This window comes from Pseudonaja textilis, chromosome Z (genome assembly GCF_049901715.1).
Source record: "Pseudonaja textilis isolate UNSWEBS1 chromosome Z, rPseTex1.2, whole genome shotgun sequence".
NCBI lineage: Eukaryota > Metazoa > Chordata > Lepidosauria > Squamata > Elapidae > Pseudonaja > Pseudonaja textilis.
This window is the reverse complement of record NC_142008.1, coordinates 89,814,421-89,842,276: the sequence shown is the minus strand read 5'-3', so window position 1 is coordinate 89,842,276 and position 27,856 is coordinate 89,814,421. Positions and strand designations below refer to the sequence as shown.

The 27,856-nt window shown below is 38.0% G+C and overlaps 1 protein-coding gene across 1 annotated transcript in view; it reads left to right on the top strand.

Annotated features, from left to right (window-relative positions):
* The window catches only part of SLC4A1 (solute carrier family 4 member 1 (Diego blood group)), a 49,626-nt gene that overhangs the window by 8,569 nt on the left and 13,201 nt on the right, over window positions 1-27,856 (top strand). Inside the window, exons 3-13 of the mRNA XM_087917522.1 lie at window positions 402-481; window positions 2,328-2,505; window positions 3,098-3,233; window positions 4,160-4,298; window positions 5,406-5,487; window positions 8,454-8,638; window positions 10,584-10,791; window positions 13,068-13,280; window positions 16,129-16,277; window positions 17,197-17,391; window positions 26,970-27,146. Coding sequence (XP_087773648.1) covers window positions 402-481; window positions 2,328-2,505; window positions 3,098-3,233; window positions 4,160-4,298; window positions 5,406-5,487; window positions 8,454-8,638; window positions 10,584-10,791; window positions 13,068-13,280; window positions 16,129-16,277; window positions 17,197-17,391; window positions 26,970-27,146 — 1,742 coding nt within the window. The remainder of the gene's footprint in view (window positions 1-401; window positions 482-2,327; window positions 2,506-3,097; window positions 3,234-4,159; window positions 4,299-5,405; window positions 5,488-8,453; window positions 8,639-10,583; window positions 10,792-13,067; window positions 13,281-16,128; window positions 16,278-17,196; window positions 17,392-26,969; window positions 27,147-27,856) is intronic.

Here is a 27,856-nt window from a genome sequence, read left to right as displayed (position 1 = left end):
AAACAATATGTCGAGTCACAAACTAACCCAAGGAGATGGGTTTGCAAATCATAATCACCCACAAAAGATTGAACTATAGTTATGGTTAGGGTTACAAGCTGCTATCATTTATCTGACATTTATCTAAGGCAAAGAGTGCCCAGATTTCAGCAAGTATGAATGAATGAGCCCATATAATAGAGTGGATAAAAAGTACTGGCTCCAATCAGAAGACAAGTGCAGTACAGAGGGTGGTTGGCAGCAATGTCATATCTTTCATCTGATTTACTTCACAGAGTCGTCAAGGGCATAGAAAGGAATTGTTTTCCGCATGCTGTTTGGAGCACATTGGAGGAAATGGGAAATGGGAAGAGTGGAGATGAAAAAGCAGTGAATGAGTAAACTTGTTTTCTTATTGACAGGTAGCTCCTCCTCACCTGAGGAGGAGCCAAGAGGTACGGAGCCTGTGAAGCCACTCATCTCCCACAAAGCTTCCCATAATGTACGTTCCTAGGGCTTGGAGAGATTTGAGTTTGGTTATGGTAATTTGTAAGCAGTTTCCAAGATATCAAGGATCCAGCCATAGAAACCTCTGGAGTGTTCTTTCTCTGAAGTAACCTTGAAAGTCCTAGTGGTGCTGGAATTGCCAAACAATTCTTTTTCTATGTAGAAAATAGATATATGTTTTGGATTTTTACACAGTCCCCAAATAATCCTTACTTGATTCAAAGTGCCTGATGTAACCTTGCTTAAGTTTCAAAAGATCAAGCCAAATCTTTGTCATGGCCACAGATCAGCAAAGGGTTCAAGAGAACTTGCAAAATATAAACAGAATATTTACAAAGTATTTAAAACAATATAAAAATGATAAAGCTATAAAGCATCAAAAAGGCTTAACAGCAAGCATAAAAAGCTGCCCATCTAAGTATCTCTTTAAAAATAAATAGGGTGCTGCTTGGTAATTTTATGGTGCATCTTGTAACTAATTTCCATTTCTGTGTTCATCATAATGCTCTCTATCTTCTTCCTGCAACATACCCAGCTCCCATCCCTGCACTCCACGTCCATTAAAAATAACTACAATCCCTTTAATTGGAATTGCTAACTGCCTGTTTGAAAAATATAGTAATTGTACAGTTTTAGTTAAAGAAATGGTATAAGAAGAATCAATGAGATACCATACCTCCTCACCTCCTGACTTCCACTTTTTAATAAATCTAAATGGTAGGAAAGCCAAACATGGAATTCCTACATTATTTTTCAGATCTCAGTTACAAATACAGGTCTGTTTAGAAACCAGACGTATCATGAAGACAGATTTTACATTTGGGGAAAGGATGCACTTCTACCATCACAAAATCATTTTGTATGCGGCCAGGAACCCTGCAATTGCAGTGGAATATACCTTTGAGTAATGAATAAAATCATAATACTCTTGTTTGCTTTTGCAATCTTAAACCAAATTTAAAAGTACAAATATTCTTTTTAAAAAAGTACAGAATCTCAAAGCTAATTCTATCTTTCTCCCATAAAACTGTAAACATTGCCTCGGGGGACTCTGAAAAAGTGAACTAAAACTGAAAGTTTAATGTAACAGAAGAAAAATATTAAATGCCTGAGAGAAAAAAATATTTCTAATGAACATTTTTTTTAAATAGCACAAACCAATCTTGACCGAGACTATAAATACTCAAATTCAGTCAATCCTAGTGACTTCCAGGGATACACCAGGAAATCCTAAGGCTATAGATTACTTTGGGACATCAAAAACATCCCTGAGGAAAACAACGCAGTCAGCTGCATATGGCCACTAAGAAACCCTAGCTAAAATTTGAGTGAAAGTTTATTTTAGGGAAAAGGAAATGTTTTGCCTTGTTCCCATTGAATACACTTTGTAGCATACCTCTTGGTGCCTAAGCCAAAGAGCTCAGCCTGCCAAAAATTGCACAGTTCTGATCTAAACAGGAATAAGGGATACACAGCACAGGCTTTAGTGAGGTAGGAACAACTTTCATGCAGGCTGAAGTGGTAGTGAACTTATACAGCAGCCTTCCACCTCCCTTGTCCTCAGATGTTGAAACAACAATTCCTAGAATTCACAGTTAGCTCTCTCTACTTTTCTTTCCTAAAAGGAGGGTTTTCTTTTCACCACTGTTCCTTATGTCCTTAATGTCCTCATCAATGGAGGAGACATGCAGTGGATAAAATTGTTACATATCATTCCCCAGTATATCCCTACTTACAGAAATATTGCCTGTTGAATTTCTGCAAATTGAGTAACTGTTACAGAGCACTGAAGGAAGAGTAAAGTGGCAATCATTATGACATGTTTTTGCTATTTTCTTCAGTCATATGTGGAACTTCATGAGCTGGTCATGGACAGGAACAATGAGTTTCGCTGGATGGAAGCTTCTCGCTGGATCAAACTGGAAGAGGACTTTGAGGAGATGGGGCAATGGGGGAGACCTCACCTTTCATACTTGACTTTCCAAAGCCTTCTAGAGGTGCGCAAGGCTTTTAGCAAAGGTGAGGAAAGGGACTGCAAGGATTGTACCATTTTCCTTAAGAACTTGCCCTTTGATTGTTTCCAAACAATGTGCTACAAAAGAAAAAGAAGGGTGCTTGCACTCACCCTTTCCATTGTCCATACATTATATAGGTATTGATGGACTTGTTCTTACCTGTTTTCTTGCCCCAACAAATATTCCTAGAGTTGTTTTTTTGGGGGGGGGGAAGGGGGGGGCTGAGGTTTCCAAAAGGAAAAAAAATCTGTCATTAATAATAGGTAATGAAGAGAGTAAATCAATACTGTATATTTACATCTGTATCTACAGTATACCTATTATATCCATATACATATCTACATGTATAACTATCTATATCTATTCATTTTATCTATCTATCTCTTTTCATCTTTCAAATCTTCTAGCCTCAATGATTCTGGAGTCTCTTTAGTAACAGTAGTAACCATGGCATTTATTTGGGGGAAAGAATTGAAAAATCAATTAAAAGATTTCCAATTTTCCTTTTGATATAATTAATAAAGATAATAAAATTCTCTTTTGGAATGATAAGCAAATACCTCTTTCAAAATATCTCTCTATTTCTGCATTTCTAGGAATTGTCCTTCTAGATTTACAAGAAAGAAGTCTAGCTGGGATTGCCAATCAGGTGCTTTCCCAAATGATCTATGAAGGAAAACTCAAGCCTGATGACCAAGAGGTGCTTTTAAGAGCTCTTCTACTTCAGCACAGGTATTGGCAAGGACAAATATGAAAGATGACATTTCTCCACCCAAATAATTAATGGGACAACCAAGAAAAATGGGCCCCAATCCATGTCTAGCTCTTTCTGAATCAGGCATACTCCATAAATTAAGCTAGTGACAGGTGTGTTATATGTAAGTGGGAAAGGGTACTGAGAATGAAAGAACATACGATAAGATCTGCTCTCCTGCAGTAGTTGCCAATGCCTAGTATTTGGATTTCATTCCAAGATCTGGACAAGTCCAGTAAAGGTCCTGCAAGATCAGGACAGCAAGGACAGCAGAAGTATCTGCCTGTCATGCTTAATCTATGAATGTGGCACTCAGGGGGAAAAAAAGGGACATGTAAGGAATTGTCTTGTGTCTGCTAGCCTTTTAGTCTTCTATGAATTCAGTGTTTCTATTTCTTTGAAAAGAAAGGTGTCAGGATGACAATTAGGATGGAAAGTAAGTCTGCTGAAGAGACATAACAGAACTGGATGGTTTTCATTCTGAAAAGTTATGACTAAAAATATAATAGCATTTGCCAAATTCCTGAAGGAGTGTAATACAGATCAAGACCTGTTCTCTATGGTGGGAATTCAGAACATGGAGTAAGGGTCATATAGGAAGATCAATTTAAATTAAATATGAAGAAAACTTTTGTAGTACAAAAACAGTTCAGCAGTGGAACTATGAATAACTTTCAGTCAACTGTTGGGGATACTTCCATCTGCAATCTCATAGTGTCCAAGGACTAATGACCTCTTTCAACTGAATTAAGATTGTTAGACAATGCCTATAAATTAATCTGACAATTTTATATGTATCAGTTGTTATATGAATTCTTGCCTGAAGACCTAGGCATTAACTTTTTACTATTGCATTCTTATTCTTTTCATTGAGCCTCAAATATTTTTTTAATTCTTTGCCCAGTCAACCTAGTGAATCAACTTCATTAAACACTCTCTTGCCTGCACGGGTACAACGAACAGATGCCAAAGACACAACTGAACCACTGCTTCAAGAACAACATCAAATTGAGATGAAAACCATTTTTAATGGCTCAGAGCAGGTAAGTTAACTTTGCAGTAAATAAATGAAGAATATTTTATGACTACATTGCCACAAGTACTGGGATTCAAACTATTATTTTTCCCATCTAAGTGTGGAATTGTACTCAGATGTTAGTTGTCCTCAGACTTAAAAGAGAATCAAGTAAGCAAAGCAACATCATCAAGCAAAGCATTATAACTGGTAGAAATATTAAATCAATGGATTGGCCAGACTTGGTATGACTGCTCAAGAATTTGAGCAAATTGAAGAAAGTTTGTCACCTTTTGCATCCCTTGCCTCAAATGAAGTATATATTCTATAAATTACTCTTTAAAGTAAGACAGAGAAGAAAATCCATCATCATAGCCTTGTATTGAGAATTTCTTTTTCTTGGATTATCACATAGTGAATGTCTACATAATTCAAGTAGGCTATCTTAATTATTTTACCTTAATTTATTTCATAAGCCAGGCAGCTACATGGTGGTCAAGGCAATGCATCTGATGCTGGGTCCTACATTGTACTGAGTTTTACAATGCTCAAGAGAGCTCCATAATTTGACCTGCTAACATGCCAGCAACCAATGAAGCAATATAGCATGAAACCTGTAATTCAAATCCAGTGGCTCCCTTCAAAAGCCCATCTATTATATTTTGTAGAATTGCAAATGCAGGAAGTCCTACATACAGCACATTATACAGCAGCACCTACCAATTATTAGAATACATGAGGGCAGAATGGAACCTTGAGGAGCCCCCGCTACTTAATTATCATGGGGACAAAGTATAGTGACAAAAAGGCACTTTTGAATACAGTCCTTCAATAAAAATGGAGCTCCTGAACTATTGTGCTCTTGTTTCCCAACCCACAGAGCTAGTTTAGAAGGGTACCATTATCAAGAGTATCACAAGCTGCCAAAAAGTCAAGGAAAACTAGCTATGTTGTAGCCTTTCTTTTGTAAAAGTCATCAATCAGAACACTTAAGGCTCATTCAATTCAAGACTGAATACATATTGAAATAGGCTTTCTTTCAGGAGCAGCTAAACCTGTATTATCTTAAGAGTCGCTTTTAAGTCTAATTTTCTCAAATTCAGAGTATAATCTCCAAGATGTTTCCTTCTTGCAGGGAGAATCAAGTCATAGTGGTTTTAGGAAGCAGCTGTTAGAAAAAATTCCTCCTGATGCAGAAGCCACTCTGGGATTGGTTGGTAAGTATCTTCTATGTTCAAGTGCAAAAGGAATCCTGTTATAGAAAATGGTAGTGGACCTTTAGAGTAGTGTGAGAACAGCTGTGTTGAATGTCATTGTTTCATTTCTTGGCTTCTCCAGATAAAATTTCAGATAAGATCTTGAAAAATTGCTGTAATGACCTCAGAATATATGCTGGACTTTTGATGCACAGATGCTACAGTACACCAGAGAATCATTCAAAAATTTCCAGCATTATAGGCCACAATGTTCATATGGATGCCAAGAAATGGGTACATAGATAGATATGGGGTGGACTTGTGGAAAGTAAAACTATGTTAAAAAATGTTATTAGCTGAAATATAAATATTATAACTATTACACAAGAAAAGCCAGTACTATTATTAGCATTATTATCTGTCAAAGAGAAAATTCATTGTTATATTATCTGATGTTAAAAGGGTTTATTTTAGTAGCAACAAGATGAGCAATTACAAATTATTGGAAAATTCTCAAAGGATTGAAAGTTATACGTCAGTATGAGGGAATACGGATGATGGCATGAACAGAAAATCTGACAGGGTAAATTTGGCCAGCAAAAGTATAGTAAATAAAATTCAGGGGTGATCCAAATTAAAAAGGAAATGTTGATATGCACCACGCAGGGAACTTTTTGCAGTCTATATGCACATCTTTAAATCAAAGAGGTTGGTTTTTTGTGGGGGTTGGGATCATAAAACAGCACCTTTACAGGCAATCCAGGAAAATATGCCACTTCTTTAAGGAACTACCCTGGATCACTTTTTCCCCTTCAAATCTGGATTATTACACAGCCCTAAAATTAATAAAAATCATTTTAATAAAATTGACTAATGTTATGGCTTAGATTTCTTCTTCCACTGAAGTAATATTTATTAATCTAAGATGATAATGAAAAATATGGGAAACAAAACAGGATGTGTGTTGCATAAAATATCTATTAAAATATGTATTACCTTCTTTGTCAGTTTTTATTTTGTTTTTGTTAAAAGATATGCTGGGCATAGGTCCAGCATTAGGCTGGTCTGTTTATAATTCTATATATGAAACTTTATAGAGCAATTAAAGTAGGCTTATTCTAATTATTTTAAATCTTAGTCTTATTTTAATGCAGCATGAACCACAGCTTGATCTGTTGACATTAGTAGTGATGCAATTATCAGTTTGATCTATTGATTCTTACATTTCAAGCAATTCCAAAGCGGAGTCATATCACAGGTCTTCCTTTCTTTTTCTGGCCAACTTTCAACAACTCCTTGAGTACATAGAATAGAACAGAATAGAATTCTTTATTGGCAGAGTGTGATTGTACACGCAAGGAATTTGTCTTTGGTGCAAATGCTCTCAGTGTACATAAAGGAAAAAGATACATTCATCAAGAATCATAAGACTAGTGATAGTCATAGGTTACTAATAAGCAATCAAATCATACTAGGAAACAAATAAAACAATATAAATTGTAATGATACAAGCAAACACGGTATAGTCATAAGTGGGAAGAGATAGGTACTAGGAAGTGTTATTATAATCTAGTAGTAGAGGAATAATAGTAATACAGTCTTACTAAATAAGTTGATAGTGTTGTGGGAATTAGTTGTTGAGTGATGGCATTCGGGGGAAAACTGTCCTTGTGTCTAGTTGTTCTGGTATGCAGCACCCTATAGCATTGTTTTGAGGGTAGAAGTTGAAACAATTACATATTAGAATATATTCTGTTTTTTCGTGATCTTCTCAATCTATGGCATGTCAACTTACTAGAGATATCATATCTGGACTACAAAACTATCTGGAGATGAAAGTTAGTTCTGTGTACCTAGTTGCTGCTATCTAATAGTTATCCAGATTTCTGCAGCCCAGATAGGGTAACTTAATTCAATCACCACCACTGTCTAATCTATAAGGTTGGGCTCCCAACTGTTTTGTATCTACATTGTTCAAAAACAATCAAAATCAGCCTTCAGAACTTACAGATTTTTCTTAATATCATCCCCTGTCAGAAATTAAAATCTAATACAAAAACACCAAATTGGGAAAGCAGATCTAAGGGCAAGACAGTCTAGGTTCACTTTATATAGAGAGCTACATGAATGTGCAGGTGTACAACTCATGAGATAATGAGGAATGAGGTACTGCTGCCACAAAGCAATTGACTCAGCCAACACAGGAACCAGAATCTTCAGGAAGTGACCAGTCCACCTAGACATAGTAAATTGGGAAATGAGATACAAAACTGTCCTAGATAAAAAGAATAATACATCTTATTTCAGAATTTGCATTCTCTCAATACTCTACATCAGTGCTTTTCAGCCTTAACTTCTTAACTCCCTAGCCAGCATGGGGGATTCTGGGAGTTGAACTACATGCATCTTGATGCCACCAAGATTAAGAAACACTAGTTTCTTCAATCACAAGGATTAGCAAAGAATTTCTCTCCTCATATCTATATCTTTCTTCTTACTTCCTTTCTTTTCTCTTTTAAAGAAGAATGATGTGTGTGTGTGTGTGTGTGTGTGTGTGTGTGTGTGTGTGTGTGTATCTGAAGTATTAATAAGTGGGAAATTCTGAAAGTGTTTTAAATTGCCATAGTTTAAACAATGCTGCCACACTGCCTAATTGTAGAACCAACACTACTTGTTTCTATGAATATATGCTAATCTTAAAAAGTTTGGGGAATGGGAATCTGCTTGCTGATTCTTGCTTTCTTGAGCATTTGGGCCAGGAAGAAGCATTTGGCAGAAACTATGCTTTGCTTCTCTATCTAGCTTATCAAACTCCGATTGCAATTGCTCACTTTGCTGTCTCCCTTTCTCTCCCCTTGTTCCCTTCTCTTCCACCCTTTTGCCTCTGCTTGGATTCCTTTCTTTTTTGCCCGCATTTTCTCTCCTCCTGTTTCTCTTTATGCCAAAGCCCCTAAACTATGTCCCATGCCCATCCATCCTCCCTTCAGGCTGCGCCACCTTCCTGGACCGACCTATTCTGGCCTTTGTACGCTTGAAGGAGGCTGTGGAGCTGGACTCTGTTCTGGAGGTTCCTGTCCCTGTCAGGTTCCTTTTTGTGGTTCTGGGCCCTGATTCCCCCCACATTAGCTATCACGAAATTGGGAGAGCCATCTCAACTATGATGTCTGAGAGGGTAAGTTGGTTTTCCTTTATTCTTGCAAGGGCCCCGTGGAAATAATGGTAGATTCTGCTTTCAGAAAAGATAAGCAGGTGAGTATTCAACAGAAGGAAGCCCATGTGAATAAGCTGAGAGCAAGGCTGAAAGTTTCCTCTGACTGCTTTTGAGATGAAGCCGTTCAGTACCTGTATTGTCCCCAAAACTGGGCCTTTGCTCGGTGTCGAAGCCGATAAGTCACTGGACACAAGGTGTGATACAAAATTGTACTTTTATTTTGGTACCAAGATATAAGGACCCTGGTTCGAAAGCTAACCAAAAGTCCCGATTACAATCTTACAGCAATTTTTATAGTCAAGGGGTGGTCGCATTCAGCCCTTTGTCCTTCCCCCAATAATGCAGGAATAACAGATAATATTGATTGGTTATTTGGATCTCAGCCCCCTACATAGCTAAATGTCGCATCACCTGTGTTTCACCCCCAGGTCACAGGCATCTTGCAAAATGTCCTAGTTTCATGTGCCAGCAATGTGGTTTTTGGGGTTTCTTCAGATAAGCAATTCTTGTTCCTAACATCCTGGCTAGCGGTTTAAGGTGCTAACTTCTGCCTCGCTAAGAATGTGTAGTTCCAACCCCTTTCCTATTGCAGAGCAGCTCAAGGTAGCTCCCCCTCAGTGACCCCCCCTTTCCTCCGAGAAAAGTTAAAGCAGATTTAAATCTTTGTCTGAGGTAGCACCCCCCCTCCCCCCGTGCCCCCCCTCCTTCTGTAGAGAGGGACAGGAAGGAGCAAGGCTGCTTAAGGCACAGAAATGAATACAAGAGAAAATGTTTTATCAGAATTCATATTCCGCACTCTCATGTCCATTCCACCAGACCTGGGTCCTATGTCCACATATGACCCTTCCTCTGATCCCCAGGGCCTCCTCTGTACATACATCTCATCATCTGATCCTTCACATGCCCACTGTAATTCTGATGTTGAAGAAATGGCTTCCTGGCAAGGACAAAAAAGAAATCGAGTGGCACCAGAATCAAAGTTAGAAAACTGGTATGAAAGGTGTGAAGTAAAGGATGAAGACCCCAAAGACCTCCCTGCTGTTCCATCAGCATGAATGCCCAAAATGGGGATGCATTGTTTGAGAGAGGCTTATAACGACTAGAATTTTACATAGTATTAGGCATAGAAAATGAGAGGCCTGATGAAGTTTCTCCAACCAGCAGGTGGAGCAGTAAGACTTTTAATAAGCTTCCCATCTACTACCACAAATAGGAGCATCAGTAATTGCATAGGCAAGATTTATTCTTCTCTCTCTGCCTGCTGTGATCAGTTCAGAATATCAGAACCTCACACAATTACTGGTCCTGGAAAAGAAACTTCATGGCCTTTTCAGTGTCTTATTGTTTCCTGAGATGGATACAAATTTCTGGGAAGTGTATCTTTGGTTCTTGGTTCTCACTTTCTCTATCATGCCATGGAAGATCTAGACGCACAGAAGCTATTAGGTTGACAGAAATTACCTATCACTGAAAACTCTTGGCAAAGCATTTCCAAACATTTGACAATATAGACAAAATGGGCAGCTTTCAATGCAGACATTTTAGAGAACGTAGTTTTAATAGCAAAATCATTTTACTTTAGAAGTTTGTCTTAGGAAAGACTTGTGGACATTTATTTTTCAGTTCCATTGGTTTTAATATCTAGAATTGCTTACATTCATTGGTTCATTTTAATCTGCTAGAGAGGCGTGTTTCAGATAAATCTGATTCAACTCTTAACTGAAACACATAGTGTTAAGAAGTAACCTAAAATGAATTGTTCATGGGAAATTGGACCTGTCCCCTTATCTACATCACTAGTAGAGTACTGCTTCAGACAGAGTGGAGCAACAGCCTGTGAAATGAGCCCACTCCATTCCTGCCCAGTGCCTCCCTGAGCACTGTTTTATTTTCTTTCTCGGAGTAGGTATTTCGCAATGACTCCTATTTGGCAGAAGGAAGACAGGACTTGATAAAGAGTCTGGATGAGTTCCTAGATTGTTGCATTGTCCTCCCACCCTCTGAGATCCAAAGTGAAAGACTCCTCCAAATGTTGCTGCCAGTGCAGAAGGATTTCCTAAGGAAGAGGTACCTCCCAGTGGAGAAGAAACTGGAAGAGCCACTAAAAGACCTAGGTATGGTTAGACATAGCTATGGGTTAGTGTAGGAGGATAATTTAGCCTAGTGTCTCTCAGTCTCAGCAACTTTAAGAAGTGCGGTTTTTCAACTCACAGAATTCTCTATCCCATTCATAGGGTCCACACACTTCAGAGTTGTTGAAGTTGAGAAACACTACCACACAGTTCTCTGCTTGAGTCAGACGTAGTCAGGGGTGGGATTCTACCAGTTTGCACCTATTCTCTAGAACTGGTTGTTAACATTCTAAGCAGTTTGGAGAACCAGTTGTTAGAAGAAATGACTGGCCTAATCCTGTAAGAAAGGCAGGAAGGAAACATTCTGGTGTTGCTTACAGAAACTGCCTCTCCGTTAACCCTTATTACATTCTTGGCAGGACTAGACTTCCTTTTCTCTCTGGAGTTTTTTTCCCCTCCTTTGCTGGTACTTTGCTTGTGTGGAGTGACCATTTAAAGTTACAATGGCACTGAAAAAAGTGACTTATGACTATTTTTCACACTTACGACTGTTGCAGCATCCCCACAGTCATGAGAGATCAGGCAAGGAGATTGCGTGCCTCGATGTGAGTGACATTGAGTTGACCACGCCCAGCCAATAACATGACCACCAAGCCACACCCACCAACTAAGCCACACCCACAGAACCGGTTGTTAAAAAAATTGAATCCCACCCCTGGACATAGTGAATTCAGGCATAGAGTGATTTCTTCTAAGAAGACATTAGTGAGCTTATACTATTAGCTTCTGCAAGAACAGCTGAAGGAGTCCATATTTTAGTTTGCTTATAAGATGAGAACTTGCTGAGAAACTATTCTGGAAGATGTCCTGTCTCATATTTATGACAGACGTGTGGGGATACCTTGATTTTACTTAGTAGAATAAGTAACATGCATAATTTTATCACAAAACCAGAGACGTTGGCACTGAATATTAAACTTTGCTTCCTGATTAAGGCCAGCCCCCACCACCCTAACAAACTTTCCAAAAATGTTTTGCCTTTTTTCAATGTATTTATTTATGTATTTAATTTATGTTCCACCACAATCCCAAGAGGCTCTCGGCAGTTTTGTGTGGTTTTTCTTCCCTTTCTTTTTCGTGCCATTAAATGAGTCTTGGCTTCTGGAAACTGCCTGGACGAGTTCATGCAGTTTTCTTGCCAACATTTTTCAGAGATGGTAGCCCTTCTTTCTTGATCAAGAGAGAATGATTGGCCAAAACTCACCCAATTGGCTTTGTCCTAATACAAGACTAGAATTCACAGTCTCTGGTCCTTTTACCCACTACTCCAAACCCGCTCTCTTTATTTGAGCACACAATTACTAAAATATTCCTGGTTAGTTTTAGAACAAGAACAGCTTTGGAAAAATATACAAAATATATACAAAGATTAAAAAAAAAAAAACCAGGCATTGTTCCAAACAATTTCCGGAGGAGCTCCCATTTCAGATGCTTCAAGCAGACAGTTATAGTCAGTGTGAACTTAAATTCTAGCGGAAGATAATTTCAGAGGGCTGCCCTTGCTACACAAAAACAGTGCCTCCAAATCTCAGCCATAGGTTCAATCCCATGTGTGGAATGCAGTGAGAAAAATTAGACATAAAGCAGAACAGAGAGAAAGACTGTATTGTCAGTACTCAGAAAATGGCAATCTTTTGTTCTTGTAAATGACTTTGCAGAAAATAATTATGCAAACCAGAGAAATATATGTACATTAAAATTTAGGGTGTTAGTAGGCTTGTTTAATCCTAGCAGCACTTTCAGTAAAATGCTTTTTTGACTTAATGATCATGGGATGGAAGAGGGATAACATTTAGATGGCAATGACTATTGCTTCAAAATGCAGATCAGCCTCACTATCATACTTGTCTTGCTTAGGCATCCACTAATCTTCTCTCCCAAAACAGAGCCAGCCATAAGGTTGAGGAAAATTCATTGAAATGGTGGCCACAACCAGATGACTGCAGCTTTGCCTCTTTTTATATGTATTTAATATGTATAATACACATTTTAAAAAGGATGAGGCTTCAGTTACCTGACCCTGCCTGCCATTTAGATATTGGTTGACAACCTCACCTCCCCCCAATAGATACCATTGTCTCATAGTCTATCCAGATAACTCAGCTGAGAGTTCCTCTAATGTTAAAGTTCCATATTATATAGGGCACCCTTCATGATTATGAATGAAATAACTCCAGAGATCACCAAATACCCATAAAAAGTGGACTCACATCCCAAGAGGGCGCTCCCTCTGAAAACCTGCTTTCCTTCCCATGCAGGGCACAAATTGAAAGACATCACAGCAGAAGATTCTGATGATTCTTTACGTCGAACTGGAAAGATTTTTGGGGGGCTAGTGAAAGACATAAAACGTCGGTACCCCAAGTATCTCAGTGACATCAAGGATGCTCTGAACCCACAATGCCTGGCTGCAGTCATCTTCATCTACTTTGCTGCCCTTTCTCCTGCCATTACTTTTGGAGGCCTACTTGGTAAGAGAAATTAGCAGCACATTGATATATAAGCACATATTAAAGATCAGGAAGGTGGTACTTTTTAAACATGCTCTGGAATTAACTTTCTGCTAGACCAGACGGACAACCAATAAGAAGCAGCATGTTTTCAAACATGAGTGCTTCAGGTGGGTTAGGACTATAATTCCTAGCCAGTATTGCTAGCATAAGCTTTCTAGTAAAACATTATATGCTTTTTACCAAGACTGGTGATAAAAATCAAAATTAAAAACAATTAGAATAGGTTTACTAGATATCTGAAGAGGCGAAGAAGGATATAGACATTTGGAAAGGAAGATATGGAGGCGGGAGGAACACACTAACTGTTGAACGTTCATAGTGTCTACAACAAAATTTAGCAAAAATGTATTTAAGCTTACATATATGTGAAATCACTTTTCCCTTCAGCTTTAGGGACAACATTTTTCTAACAAATATTTATTTTTAAGAACATATGCTAGCATACTATAGAATCAATGACAATGTGCTTTTCAAATTCCACAAAAGAAATGTATAAATCATCATGTTATACAGTAATCATAGATTTGAAGAGGTTGAATTGAAGATGATTACTGGAATTGCAAAATCAATTTTACCACATAGATCTAGGTTATTGAATCTATCAATGGGCAAGAGATGAAAGGAGCAGACAGTTTACAAGGTCACAATACCCAAAAGTTGTAATGACGAGCATTGTGAAAACAGTCCAAAATTATTTTTAAAAAAACCAAGATAAAAGCCAGCCAATATTTAATGCTATGCTTATCAGACAGAAGACATGTCCTTCTTTTACCTGACATCTGGTAGCCTAAGGTCTTGCCAAAGGCCAGGTCACTCATTTTGCTAAAATACATATCAGGTTTCTACTAAATTATGCCCAAAATATTTACACAAAAAGCAAACAGTTAAAAATAACCAATGTGGAGAATGGAAATATTTATTCTGTACCACCAAGACTTATGCAATACTATAGTAGTGTAATGCTGTAGTTTTCAACCATGTAATTTTACTTAATTATTCTTAGAGAGGGTCAGAGGAAATTTATGCATTGCCCCAATGTGCTTCATTCATAACTTACTTATTTATACCCAATCCACCCTCAGTCACTCTGGGCAGTTTACACAATTTATAATCTAATATCAAAAACAATAAAAAGGCAATAACCTCCCACATCCCTGATGGCAACAATCAAATAAGCCACCAGATGAGATCCACTCTGAAGTTCCTGGGCCTGTTGGCAAAATCACATCTTCAGGGTCTTGCGAAAGGTGTCGAAGTGGGAGGGCAATCTTATCTTCACAGGGAGGGAGCCATCACAGAGAATTCCCTTCTTGGTCCCACTAGATGGAATTCTTTAGGAGAGGGGATCCATAGCATTCTCTGCCTTCCCATTCTGATAGGTTGGGTAGATGTGACCAGGAAAAAATGGTCCTTCTAATAATTTGGCTATATATGGCTTTGAAGGTAACAACTGTTTAGGTAAATTAGACCCAGAGGCAAATTGACAACCAATGCAACTCCCACAGCACAGATAATACATGTGCACATCTAGGCCTGCACAAACATGCGGGCCTCATTTTGAATCAATTGAAGCTTCCCAATGCCTTTCATGGGCACCCCCATGTAGAGTACATTGCAATAGTCAAGATGGGAGCTATGTCAAGACTAAGGTGTGAATGAATGTGAGCAGGTATTTGTCAAGGAAAGGGTGCAATTGGTGCACAAAAGCCCTTCAGGCCACAACTATCACCTGTTTCTCAAGCTAGAGTCTAGAGTCTAGAAGAACCTCCAGATAATTAATGCCTTGGACATGTCTGGGGCAGTGCCACCCCATTCAAGACTAGAAATGGCAATTATCAATTGGCCAAAGAACACCAAACCCAAAGACATTCCATCTTATCAGGGTTCACTTTCAGTCCATTGCTCCCCATCCAGGCCTTAACAGCCTACAAGCACTGCAAGAGAGAGGTCATGTCATTGCTTAACTCACCATGGGCCAAGATATATACCTCACTGTCATCAGTATATTATTGATATCTCAGTCCATGGTGATGGATAATCTCACCCAGCAGCTTCATGTAGATGTTAAACAGAAGGGGAGAAAGTACTGAGCCCTATAGGGTACATATATAATGCGTGCACTGCATGTTAAAAAAGGGGTATGGGCTTGTCAGTTCTCCCAGGCAAACAAGACAGGAAACATGACCAGCTAATACTACTTTATTGTAAGGCTGAATTAACAGATCTGAAAGTACAGATCTCTTACTTTCTCTTTTCACAGCTTGATTAAGGCAGGTCCTTCCTAAGTTTCTTTCTCTGACTGCCAAACAACTGCAGGTTTCTTTTCAGCTGCTTCCTAAAACATATAACTTAAAGAACAAATAAATTTGAATGATCTGTATAGGCTAGCCCAATGTTTCTCAACAATGGTAACTTTAAGATGCCTGAACTTCAACCCACAGAATTCCCCTGGAAAATTCTTAGAGTGCAGCACCAGCACAACTGGTTGGAGAATTCTGGGGGTGTACCTTCCTTAAAATTGCTAAGGGTGAGAAACACTGGGCTAAAGATAGGTTTCTCCAATAACAGTGGAAATAACTTGAAAAAAGTTTTATGAGTTATTTATTCAATGCGAGTTCATGCCTTATTGGGAAAATTTTGTATTGAAAAACATACTTCAGTTGTAAGAAATATGCATTCACTTGTGAAAAAGACAGTAACAAATCCTATACCACATGAATCTCTGACTCCTAGAGAATGGAGAAGGGGGACCAAAGAAGGGCTGGGCCGGTCCTATTTTTGCTAATTGTTATCTGTTTGTTTTCAGCTGAAAAGACAGACCGTCTGATAGGAGTCTCTGAGCTTCTACTCTCTACCGCAGTTCAGAGTGGACTCTTTTGTTTGCTGGGAGCTCAGCCTCTCCTTGTTGTGGGATTTTCTGGCCCCCTTTTGGTCTTTGAAGAAGCTTTTTATGCAGTAAGTATCCTGCCAGAAATCACTGTGACATGTTGAAAAGGAACCAGATTGTTGTTACAAGAGAAAAACTGGATTTGATTGCCTTAAACCATAATATAGTTTATCTGAGCGTAGCTTGTATTATTCCATCAATTGTCATTTTGAAAATAATATTTTAGTGTGCTATGAATGCTCAGCAAATAATGGCTTAAGCAACCATAGCTAACTAATCCATAGTGGTGGTTATTAGCTTGAAGTATTTTAAAGAAATAGACTATTTTGGAAATTAATGGGTAATTTATGGCTATAAGATATGGGATGAAAAAATCTCCATGTTGGTGGGTAGTATATCTCCATTTCTAGGTGCTGGAGAGAGAAATAAAGACCTCTCTTTAGCTGGCTTCTAATCAAGCAGTGTTTCATATGACAAAATTATTCCCACATTATTAAGAACTTTCCAGATTATGCTTGCTCAGTCTTATTACCATAGCAATAGAATATAGTGCCTTTTTCAATCTGATAACTTGACTTGTGTTAAGGTTAAACTCCCATAATAATCAACAAGTGTAACAAAGAGTGGACTGATTGTGGAATTGAACAGCAGTATATTTGTAAGAAAGCATTATGAAATGCTATAACAATAAAAAAAAATTGAAGACCAGTATAGGTTTCGGCTATCTCCCAACAGATATTGACTTTGAAGCTTCATCATTGTGATCATAAACTTGAAAAATTTACACAGTCATTTTTCCATATTCTCATATATGCGTTCAACTCCCCAATTCCCAAGTAGCCAAGACAAAAGTTTTGTAAGATGCCAACCTGGAAAGGCTTTATTAAAGTGAAAGCGCAAATGAAGGGAAAAAATAGCATTTCAGCTATATAGTCTATGAATTCTTCTTTGCCTTTCTCATCCCCATCCTCTTTTCTATCCATATAGTTTTGTACGGCTAAGGACATTGAATATATTGTGGGAAGAGTCTGGATTGGCTTTTGGCTGATACTGATAGTGATAGTGGTGGTGGCTTTTGAGGGCAGCTTCCTGGTACGTTTCATCTCTCGCTATACTCAGGAGATCTTCTCAATCCTCATCTCCCTCATCTTCATTCTGGAAACTTTCTTCAAACTCATCAAGGTAATGTGATTTATTGTGTTTGTACTTCTGTAGTTGCATGACAGTTGCTGGTAGTTTTGCTTCTTAGAGGGCTACCTTCTCCAAATATGTGTATTCCATTTTGTGATGACAACTCTCAGAATTTCTATTCATTGGCTATGTGATTTGGGATATGTCTTAACATATTTTGATGACATTACCGTAATAAGGCAATAGTACCTCCAAATCTATGACAAAGATATCAAAATTTGTCTGCTGAAATGTTTTTTTCTGATGCGCTACTTGAGGTAAGGCTGATTGCAAAGAAAGGCATTAAGTTTCTTTCTCTTCATTGTGTCATTTATTCCTTGTGCTGGAACCCATAGACTTGGGTTTCTGAGTTCTAAGCAGTATGTCCTTTGTAAATATTATCTTTTTTGTTCTAGAATTTTTTAGGTTCTCACCAAATTAGAGATATTCTGGCCAAAATTAAAAGAAAGGCCTGGTTACTTTGGCCTTCTCTCAACTTCTGCATGCTTTTGCCAAATCACATTACGTCATGGCCATACATGTGTCACTGTATAGCTTGTATATCACATTTCAGGTCACAAATGTTCTCTTATAGCAACTCTTATGACTTGACAAGAACATATGTATTAGTTGTATAGTTTGCATTTCCAGTGTCACATATCCAGGGTGTCTTGCTATCCATGTCATGGTCATGGAATACAAGATGAATGCTTTTCCACAACTTCATCTGATTTCCAGTTTTATTACTTTTAGGCAAATTTTGAAGCAGTGGATATTTTAACAGACTCAATATTTCTTTCTGCTTTCCATTTTTTAATGACAACTGCCTTCAGTAACTACTCTGTTGCAAACATTTTAATTAATGCTTTAAATGGTAAAGGTGATTTAAAATTATCTGGGTACTTAAACAGCAGAAAAGCTTTGAAGCTGTGGTGGTACTTTTGTAGCTATGATGGTATTATTTCCCATGACATCCCAGTCAATTTTATTCCCATTTTACAAATGGAAAAAATCAAAACAAAAAGGCCAGACTTCCCAATTTCCACAAAAATAAAACCTAACCAGAAAATAAGCCCTAGCCTGATTTTTAGCATGCTTCTAATATAAGGCTTACCCCCAAAATAAGTCCATCATCAGCTGGAAGGGGATGTGGGTGGCCAGCACCAAAGGTGGCAAAGGTGCAGAGGCCAATGGTGTCTAGCAGCAGCTGCAGCCCATTGGCCCTTTGGTCGGTGTAGTCTGGAACTATACAGCTGTGCAGTGCAGGTGAGATGATTATTTGTCCAATCAGCAGATGGAGGCAGAGGTGCAGGGAGAAGGCAGGAAATCTGGATGTGCTGTGTGGGCTGTGGGATAGTCGAGAATTGGTGACCTGGAGCAGGTGAGCGGCCGCGGGAAGCTCATCTTCACATCTCTCAGCTTGCCTGTGGCCCATGCAGCGCATTGTGATAACCTGCCTCCCCTCTCCCATCCTGCCTCTGTCTCCATCTGCTGCCAGTGCCACCATGCAAAGATGAGCCTCCCATGGCCACTCAGCCACTCTGGCCCACCAACTCTCTGCTTTCCTGCAGCTTGCACAATGCGTCCAGATCACCTGCCTTTCCCCCGTGCCTCTGCCTCCGTCTGCTGCTTGAACAAGTAATCAACTCGCCTGTGCTGCTTGGTCTGTGCAGCTCCAAAGTTTGCTGCTGCTGGACATTGTTAGCTTTGGCGTGTGTGCCATCTCTTCTGTATGTGCTGGGGGATAGGGTGCCCAGCCAGATTGATCACCCTGATATTGTGTTTCCCTGAAAAAAAGTCCTAATGCTTATTTTGGAGCCCCATAAAATATAAGACCAAGGTGTTTTTTTTTGTGGGGGGGGGGAACAGTATCTGTAGTAACTCATAGTTTTGCATGGATGGAAAAATGGAAGATGTTCTGTTAGCATCAAGCTGCTGGAACATATACCTTGATTTCAGTATGTTATTTTGCCTCAAGTTTTTAAAACTATTTGTTTTGCCATAGTCTCCTTCCTCTTATCCTCACCATTATACATGATTACTGTTATTAAAAGAGCTTCTGCTTCTGAAATTTTGTAAAATTGCTTCAGAGATCTGCCTGTCTACTCTTTGCCCAGCCCACTCCCCAGAACAAGCTGGTCCAGGAAGCAACCCTGCCAAGATGTGGTTTCCATAGAAACTCAGGAACAGAAAGGACTGGGGGGAGGAGAAGAGCTGGAAGAAGAAAGAAAGGGAGCTGTTGCAGGTGGTTTCATTTAGAATTACCCCTGTAGAGATTTGATAGTATTGGGTTAGGTATCTTGGGACAACTGGACAAGGCAAGGCAAAGATTTGGAGATGATGAGTGAAAAACAAGGAGAATTAAGAAGTGTAGAAAACACAGATGCCTAACATCTTTAAGCAAAAGATCCAGATATACATTAAACTCCCCATCTCTGCCCATATTAATCTTTTCATCATCAAAAAATATCTTGCAGCACTGTAAAGATTAATTTATCATCATGTGATCTAGAAACACCTTGACACTGGGAACATCACAAGGGGGTTCCACTGATGTCCAAAATTGAATCAATTAATAAATGTAATTTGTTATTTCATTAAAAGTGGCCCAAATCTTGCAGAACCATTGGATCTTTTAAGATCTCTATGTTCTTGAATGTGAAAGGAGTTTTCATGTGAGAAAGCTGTACTATTTGATGACATTTATTTAATTCTGAGGACCACATAATATCACCTATTGTACAAGTATTTTGAAAAGACAGTCATACCTGCACAATCTAAAAACACTTATGTGATAACAGATTTGTTAGCCTTTAAGGCTATGAAAGTCAAGAATGTCCCAGAAGACTGCCACAAGACTGTTGCTATTTTCTGCAGAAGATTAGCATGGCTACTCCTTTACAACAAAAGTCAGCCTTCTTCAAGTTACTTCCCTTCAGTTGTGTTGATTACAAACTCCAGAATTTCAGCCTGCATAGCTAGTAGGCAGAAATGTAATGGTTGAGTAAGTACTATCACGTTAATATCAAATATTGGTAACCACCTGGATAGATGTTGTTGACAATGATTTGTTTTCAAATTGGCTCAGGACCAATGGAGGGTTGAGATCTTGGAAGCCGGGCCATCCAAAGAGTGGGGTGAAAATTGTAGGTGCCACTAGATGACCCAAGTGTGATTGCATTCCAGCCTGTGCAATGCAAGTGTCATATTAAAAGAGGGTACAGCTTTAATCACACTTGCCATTTTAAGATTGTACATTCACACACCTTATATTGCTGGGACAACTGTCCTAAACAATAAATGGATGTAGTTAGCAGCCAACTCAATCTTGATTTTAAAATATTTTTAAAAATCTAGTGGCAGGGTACTGTTTTTTGCTATCGTTTCCCTTTCTTTCACTGCTTTGTCTCTGGAGGAACGCTCATATATAGGAAAGTTGTATATGAGTTACTCTGTGACAGGATGCTGCTATCTTTGATTTCTAGAGTGGTTTTCTTCAGCCTGATATTCTCCTCCACTAGTCTCTTCTTGTTTTGGGACAATTACTCTTCAAATTGTTAGTCAGTTTGACAGACCAAGGACACCTCGGTTAAACAGCCTCAAAAGCTGCATTCCAGCACAATCACAGAGTAAGCTAAGATTTCAGATAGCAAGGCCCAAATAACATCCTTCTGGTCTTAGGGAATAAATCCAAAACCAATTCAGTATTTTTGTGCCATAAGAAGAATAAAGGCCTGAAGAAATAATTTGCCCATCCTACTGGAGAAGATGAAAACACATTTGGATAAACAGGAGACACAAGGTATATTCTTTGCTAAGCCTTATGGACAACATACACTGAAGTACAGAACAGCCAACATATCTAAACAATTTCAGCTCAGATGATTAGGGTATGTTGTGTATCTAGAAAACTGGATTCAAGAAATACGTTTACATTAATCATAAGTACATAGACTGTGTAGAGAACTACCAAACTCTTAAAGTAAAGCTACTTCAAGTCTCATTTGTTCCACATGGTGCAAATACAGGGGTGTCTAAAGATTTGAAGACCACAACTGCACTGCAGCTGAGGTCATTTTACTATGAGATCTATCAGAATTAATCAATCAGATTAACAGAGTTGGAAGGGACCTTGCAGGTCATCTAGTCCAACCTCCTGCCCAAGTAGGAGTCCCTACACCATTTCTGACAGATGGCAGTCCAATCTCTTTTTGAAAGTTTCCAGTGATGAAGCTCCCACAACTTCTGAAGCCAAGCTGTTCCACTGGTTAATTGTCCTCACTTTCTTTAATTCCAGGTAGTTTCTCTTTAATTCCAGGTAGTTTCTCTCCTTCATTAGTTTCCATCCACTCTTTCTTGTTTTGCTTTCTGGCACTTTGGAAGATAAGTTGACCACCTCGTCTTCTTCGTGGCAGCCCCTTAAATACTGGAATGCAACTACCATGTCACCCCTTGTTCTTCTCTCCAGACTGGCCACACCAAATCCTGCAATCATTCTTCATATGTTTTTGTCTCCAAGCCTTTAATTGTGTTAGTTACTCTTCTTTGTACTTTTTCCAAAGTCTCAATATATTTTTTTATAATTGGTGACCAAAACTGGATGCAGTGTTCCAGGTGTGGTCTTACTAAGGATTTATACAGTGGTAGTAATAATTCATGTGATTTTTATTCTGTGCCTCAGTTTATACAGCCAAAGATTATATTAGTTTTGGCTGCTGCTGCTCACTGCTGGCTCATGTTTAACTTATTGTCCAGTAGGACTCCAAAGTATTTCTCACAGTTACTGTTTTTGAGCCAGGTTTCATCTACTCTGTACTTGTGCCTTTGTTTTTTTCCTGTCTAAAACCTTGCTTTTTTTCTTCACATTAAATTTCACATTGTTGGATAGGGGCCATTGTTCAAATCTATTAAGATCTTTTTGGATTATGAACTTGACTTCTGGAGTGTTGGCTATTCCTGCCAGCTTAGTGTCATCTGCAAATTTGATGAGTTCCACTTCTATTCCCTCATCTAAGTCAAGTATGAAGGTACCTCTATGTAATTGAATTGAGTAATGTCTCCATCAAGAATTAATGACACTATTTCCACAAAATCAGAAAAAAAGTGCATGCAATAAAATATTTACATACAGCAATGCTGTATGCTTCAAGACCCAGGTTGGTCAGCGCTGAACAGATTGCTGTTTGCCACCCCACTTTCACCCCACTTGAATCAGTCTGTATCAGGGTTTCAAAGAAAATTTTGCTTCTCTGTGTTTTGCAATGAACCTGTGAAGCTAGTGAGACCAATACTACCTGCTGCTTTGCTCTCCTGAAGGGAAACAGATTGTTGTTGCCTGCTGTTTAATAATTGCAGCAGCAGTAAACCATCTTTCTGCAGTAAACAAACACAATTTAGAAGGGTGATTTTCAGGCAGTCATTCTCTCAGCCAATCTATCTTTCAGGGTTGATCTTGTTGGATAAATTTGAGGAAGAAGTCCTATGTATTCCATCTATAGCTCTTGAAAAAAAAAGATAGAATGTAAACTGCAAACAAATAATATAGAAAGTATAATATGTAAATGGGTACAAACAGATAAATCCCCCAAAGTCAAAAATCTCTGAAATTTTCAACTTTCTCATTTAATCCACCCATTCTTTCAAACTGGGATAAGTTATCCAAGTAGAGAAATGTCAGAATTGTTGATTTGTTTGGCCTGATTATCTATTTTCTCATTCTGAGTCCCAGTAGAGGGAGAGGATGTCAGCTCAGTATCTATGAAAAGGCCTGGTCCTTTTTTCTGACAAATTAGTCAGTCTTGGAAAAAAAAGGAAAAGAAAGGAGTAAAGATATGAAATATCCCAATGATGCAGAGTATTTCTAGATCCCATGTAATTAACAACTCTTCCAGCCATGAAGTTTCCAAAGAAATCTAACTGATAAAGCCATCAAATGAATCCATCTCCAAGCTAAGAAGAGATTAACTTCTTCACAAAACCAATAAAAAGTGGGAGTCAAATGGTTCTCAAATATGTCAGTCCTTTTCTTGCCATACACGTGTCCAGTTTCTATAGCACAAGCATAACGGCATAGAGTCCAGGCTAAATGACCATAAAGCTCAGATGACCACTAATTTTACAGACTTTGATTGTCAAGGGAAGAAAAATTAGCATCTATTTACTGTAACTCAAACTGTCCGGACAGTGCTTCGTTTTGCTCACCAACTATTCAGAGATAAATGTCTTTCAAAATGTACACCTTTCACCAGCCACAGCCATTCTGACCAGGAATAAGGGTTGCAGTTGCTAGAACTTTTAGGTCAGCCACATCTTAAAGGCCAGGAATTTCTTATTTCTGAATGCTGTTAATTGGGTTTTTTAAAATAAATAGCCTAAAGGAGACAACTCCAATGGGTTTCTTCATTTGTTTTTAATGGACATTCCATTTGAAGATGAAAACAAAATTATCCAAGCTTTAAGGAACATTATTGTTATGATTCTTTGAATCAGTCCTGATTGTTGGGTGACTATATGGACAGATTCATGCAGTTTTGTTGGCAACATTTTCAAAAGTGGTTTTCTAATGGTTTTTCTCTACAGTACCGTCTTCTGGGGTGTTTTTTAATTTCCTGTTCTAAGGCTGAGAGAAAATGATTGACCTAACTTGTTTCTGTTTAAAGAAAGACTAGAATTCAAGGCTCTCCATGTCTAGTTTAGTTCCTTAAATCCCTATACCCAAATACAGTGCTATTTATTAAGAGATTTCTATATCTCCCTTCAACACTCTTTTCTGAATCCCTGCCATACTAACTCAGACTTAAGAGCCTCAAGGAGTAAGTAAAGATGGCAACTGACAAGAAACACAAAATAGCTTTATGCATTGGGTATTTCCTTCAAAGATTTTTTAAGCAGATGATGATACATCTGAAGAGGCATCTGGGCAAGGTAACTATTATAGAAATCATGCTTATTTAATCATTAAGCTTAGATAGATAGCTCAAGAAATCCCAGGGAAATATGATTCATAAATGTTCCTCTTCTCATTTCAATACTAATGTTTTAGCACTTTCCTCAGCCTCCTTATCAGGAAAATTTAAAGAATTTTTTGGCTCAGATAATACCTGATTTGGAGCTTTTTTCCCCACACAGTCTTAGATTCTTATGAAAGCAGATGTTAACGTTATGGCTTCAAAATGAAATAATCCCAGATCTGCATTAAAAATTAAACAGATACCTGTAAAATGTTTTTATATCTGAGATATGTTTCTTATCTTCTGCCCTGAAAATATTGCTATTAGTTTATCAACATTCATAAGCACTATGAACCCCATCTTTGTCAGAACAATCAACTGTTTTTGTTTCATTGTAGATCTCGTTTTTATCACTCAATTTCTGGAGTAGACATGTATAGCAATGTTTGAATGCACTAATTCAATGTATGCTTCCATACAACAAATTATTACCCAATTGCTATAGCAATTGCCTGCTTCAGTTGCACAAAGAACAGATCAGTATAAAAAAAAAACCCATCAATATTGGGAATCTTCCTACTTCAAGAAGTAATTTCTTGTTGTCCACTTGTCCATTTTTTCCTGCCTATTAGCAGTTAACAGTCCCCGGGAATACCTGCCCTCTAAACAAACAATTTCAAAGCTTACTTTGTACAAAATTCACAGGAAGAAACCAGCATGTGCAAGCAGGACTTTGAGTATCTTGTTAAGAATATCTGAAATATCATCACATAGCCACTTTTGCCTGTTGCTTTGTTTCCTTTGCCCTCACTCCCACCTTCCCTTTGGGGATAGCATTGCAGCTTTGATTATTTTTGGTGGTTCTGCAAATGCTGCTGCTGCTGCCCCCACCAAGCCGCTATCTCTCATTGGTTAGTAGCCAGCAAAACAAGTGGTAATTGCTTATAGTATGCCTTAACTCCTTTGCTTGTTTGCTTTTGTTTTATTATTAAACCCACATATAAATAAGGTGCTATTCCATCTTTATTTTAAAAAGCACAATCTTTGTTAGATATTAACCCTTTCACAGAAGCAAACTATATGCCCTTGCATATCTGAGAAAAAACCTAGCCCGTGTAGTTGTTATCTAGTGGTTTCCTGTATAACATTGAGTTAATTGGATAAATATAGTTAAACTAACTGTAAGTGAGAATAACAGAAAGGAGGAACTATAGATAAGAGGCTATTCTGTGTACTGCCAGCTGCCAGGAAATTCATTCTTATATGAGTCAGGCTCATTGCAAAGTCTTCAAAACAACCCCTGACAGAAAGAGGCGAGAGAGGAAGAGTTGAATACACTTCCAGAACAGAAATTTGGTTTCATTTATATTTAAGAATACATTGATATTACCACAAGTAGAATGTGTTCAAAGAAGAATGAAATACATATGATTTATTAATGTGTGGTTTCCTATTTTAGCTACCCCTAATTGAAATCGAGATAAATGTGCAAAAACTCAGACAAATTACAAACATGTATTTATTCATTTGACATGACTAATTAAAATAATATTAGGGGGAGAAAAAAAATACTAGGACCAAGGGAATGCTTTGTTTTTCTTTTTTCTAACTTTGCCTTCTCATCATATATATGTAAGTCATTGAGAGCAAGGGAGCAGGGAAGGATAAATTCTTTTCATAATGTTTTTTCATAATGTTTTTCTATCACAGAAAAGAAAGTATGTGTTTCTAAAATTTCATTTAGCCTGAAATCTCACCCACTATGGTAGTATCCCATAAACCTGTTCTGAAAAATATCCCCTTAATGGAATGAGAATTTAAATCCTGCTGCATCAGATCAAGAATCTGTATACTCCTGCATCTTAATCCCAGTGGTGATTAATCTCAAATGTGTTCAGTACGCTACAGAAGTGTTTCTCAAATTCTACAGCTTTAAGATGTGTAGATTTCTTAAGCAAGAATGCATTCTCAACCAATATTTTGGCTGAGGAATTCTGGGAGTTGAAGTCTACACATATTAAAGGTACTGAACTATAGACTTCTAGAACCATCTTTGTGAATAAATAGTGAAAGCACTTCTCTGAGAATGACTCATCAGATAATTGTGACTATTATGAGACAGGGATCGTATAGTTCTTTCTGAGAATCTCATAGCAGAAATCCGCAAGTGCATTGTTTGCCATTGAAAATTCTCAAAAACTGCAGTTTGTACAGAAGGCAGCTACCAAAATTAGCTTGATTTCATATTGCCAATTTTAGAAGATCCTAAAAGTCTTGGGAGATCAGTGGCTAAAGAAGCATATTTCAACCCATCTCTCTGTAGGTGGATAGAAAACAGATGGGAGATATTTGTGGGTTGCAGTAAATTAGTTAAGAAATACCAGTAATGCAGTGTTATGCTTAAGACTTTTACTATGTTGTAGAAATCAGCAAAACCTGATCTGTTCTAATCTGTGGAATCTATATATTATACCTACCACTTTCATATGGGTCATTAAAACTACGTTAGGTGGGGGTGGCTAGGAACTTCCCTGCCACATTAAAGCAATAAGCTGTTGAGTCCATGCTAGATAATCTTACCGTCACAAAACTTTGTTTTTTGCTTGCTCAGCTTTCAAGCCTATTTTCTTCCCATTGCAGATTTTTAAAGAGCACCCTCTGAAAGAAGTGTATAAAAACATCACCTTTTCCAGAGATGAAGATCCAAGGGAACCTGTGCCAAATACTGCTCTGCTTTCTCTTGTGCTGATGGGAGGAACATTTTTCATTGCTTTCTTCTTACGGAAGTTCAAAAACAGCAGCTTTTTCCCTGGCAGGGTAAATTGTCCTTAGGGCTTGGATGAAATAGAATTTTTACTTAGCCTTTTGAAAGAAAGTAGCTTAAATCTGTGCTTGCCTACAGAAGTTTAGTCTGCTATGTTCCATCTGTAATTGGAATCAAGTACCTATAAATTGAAGCTGTGAGTTGCTGGGAGAAAGGTTTTAATTATCAGGTTAAGTTACAAATATTATAATAGAAAATGCAAAGTAATCATCAATGAAGCTACAATTCACATAGACTAAAATCCACTTACCTGGAAATAAATCTTATTGAATTCAAATAGTCTTGCTATTGAATAATTGAATTGATAGCTTTAATAAGCCATAAAAAGTTATTTCACTGGATGACTCCCAGGAATAAATAAAAGATAAGCTGCTTTTCTACAACATTCAAGTTGATATTTTCATGGACAACCACAGGATTGGATGGTTTGTAATGAACATAGAAACATATTGATTGAGCATAAGGCTCTCAGTTTAAAAATCTACCTACTAATGAGTAAATCTACAAAGGCAGATTTAAAAATTTACAGGCCTATAGGGAAATCTTAGAAGTCAAAAAAAGAAAATATATAGATTTTAAACAAATGGGGCTTCGGTTTCCTATAGAACTTTTTTCTTATAGTGTTTAGCATTGCAATTTTATATAATAGAATTCACAAGGATTACTTCCAAGGACATAGATGTAGTTATACATTGAGATGCAG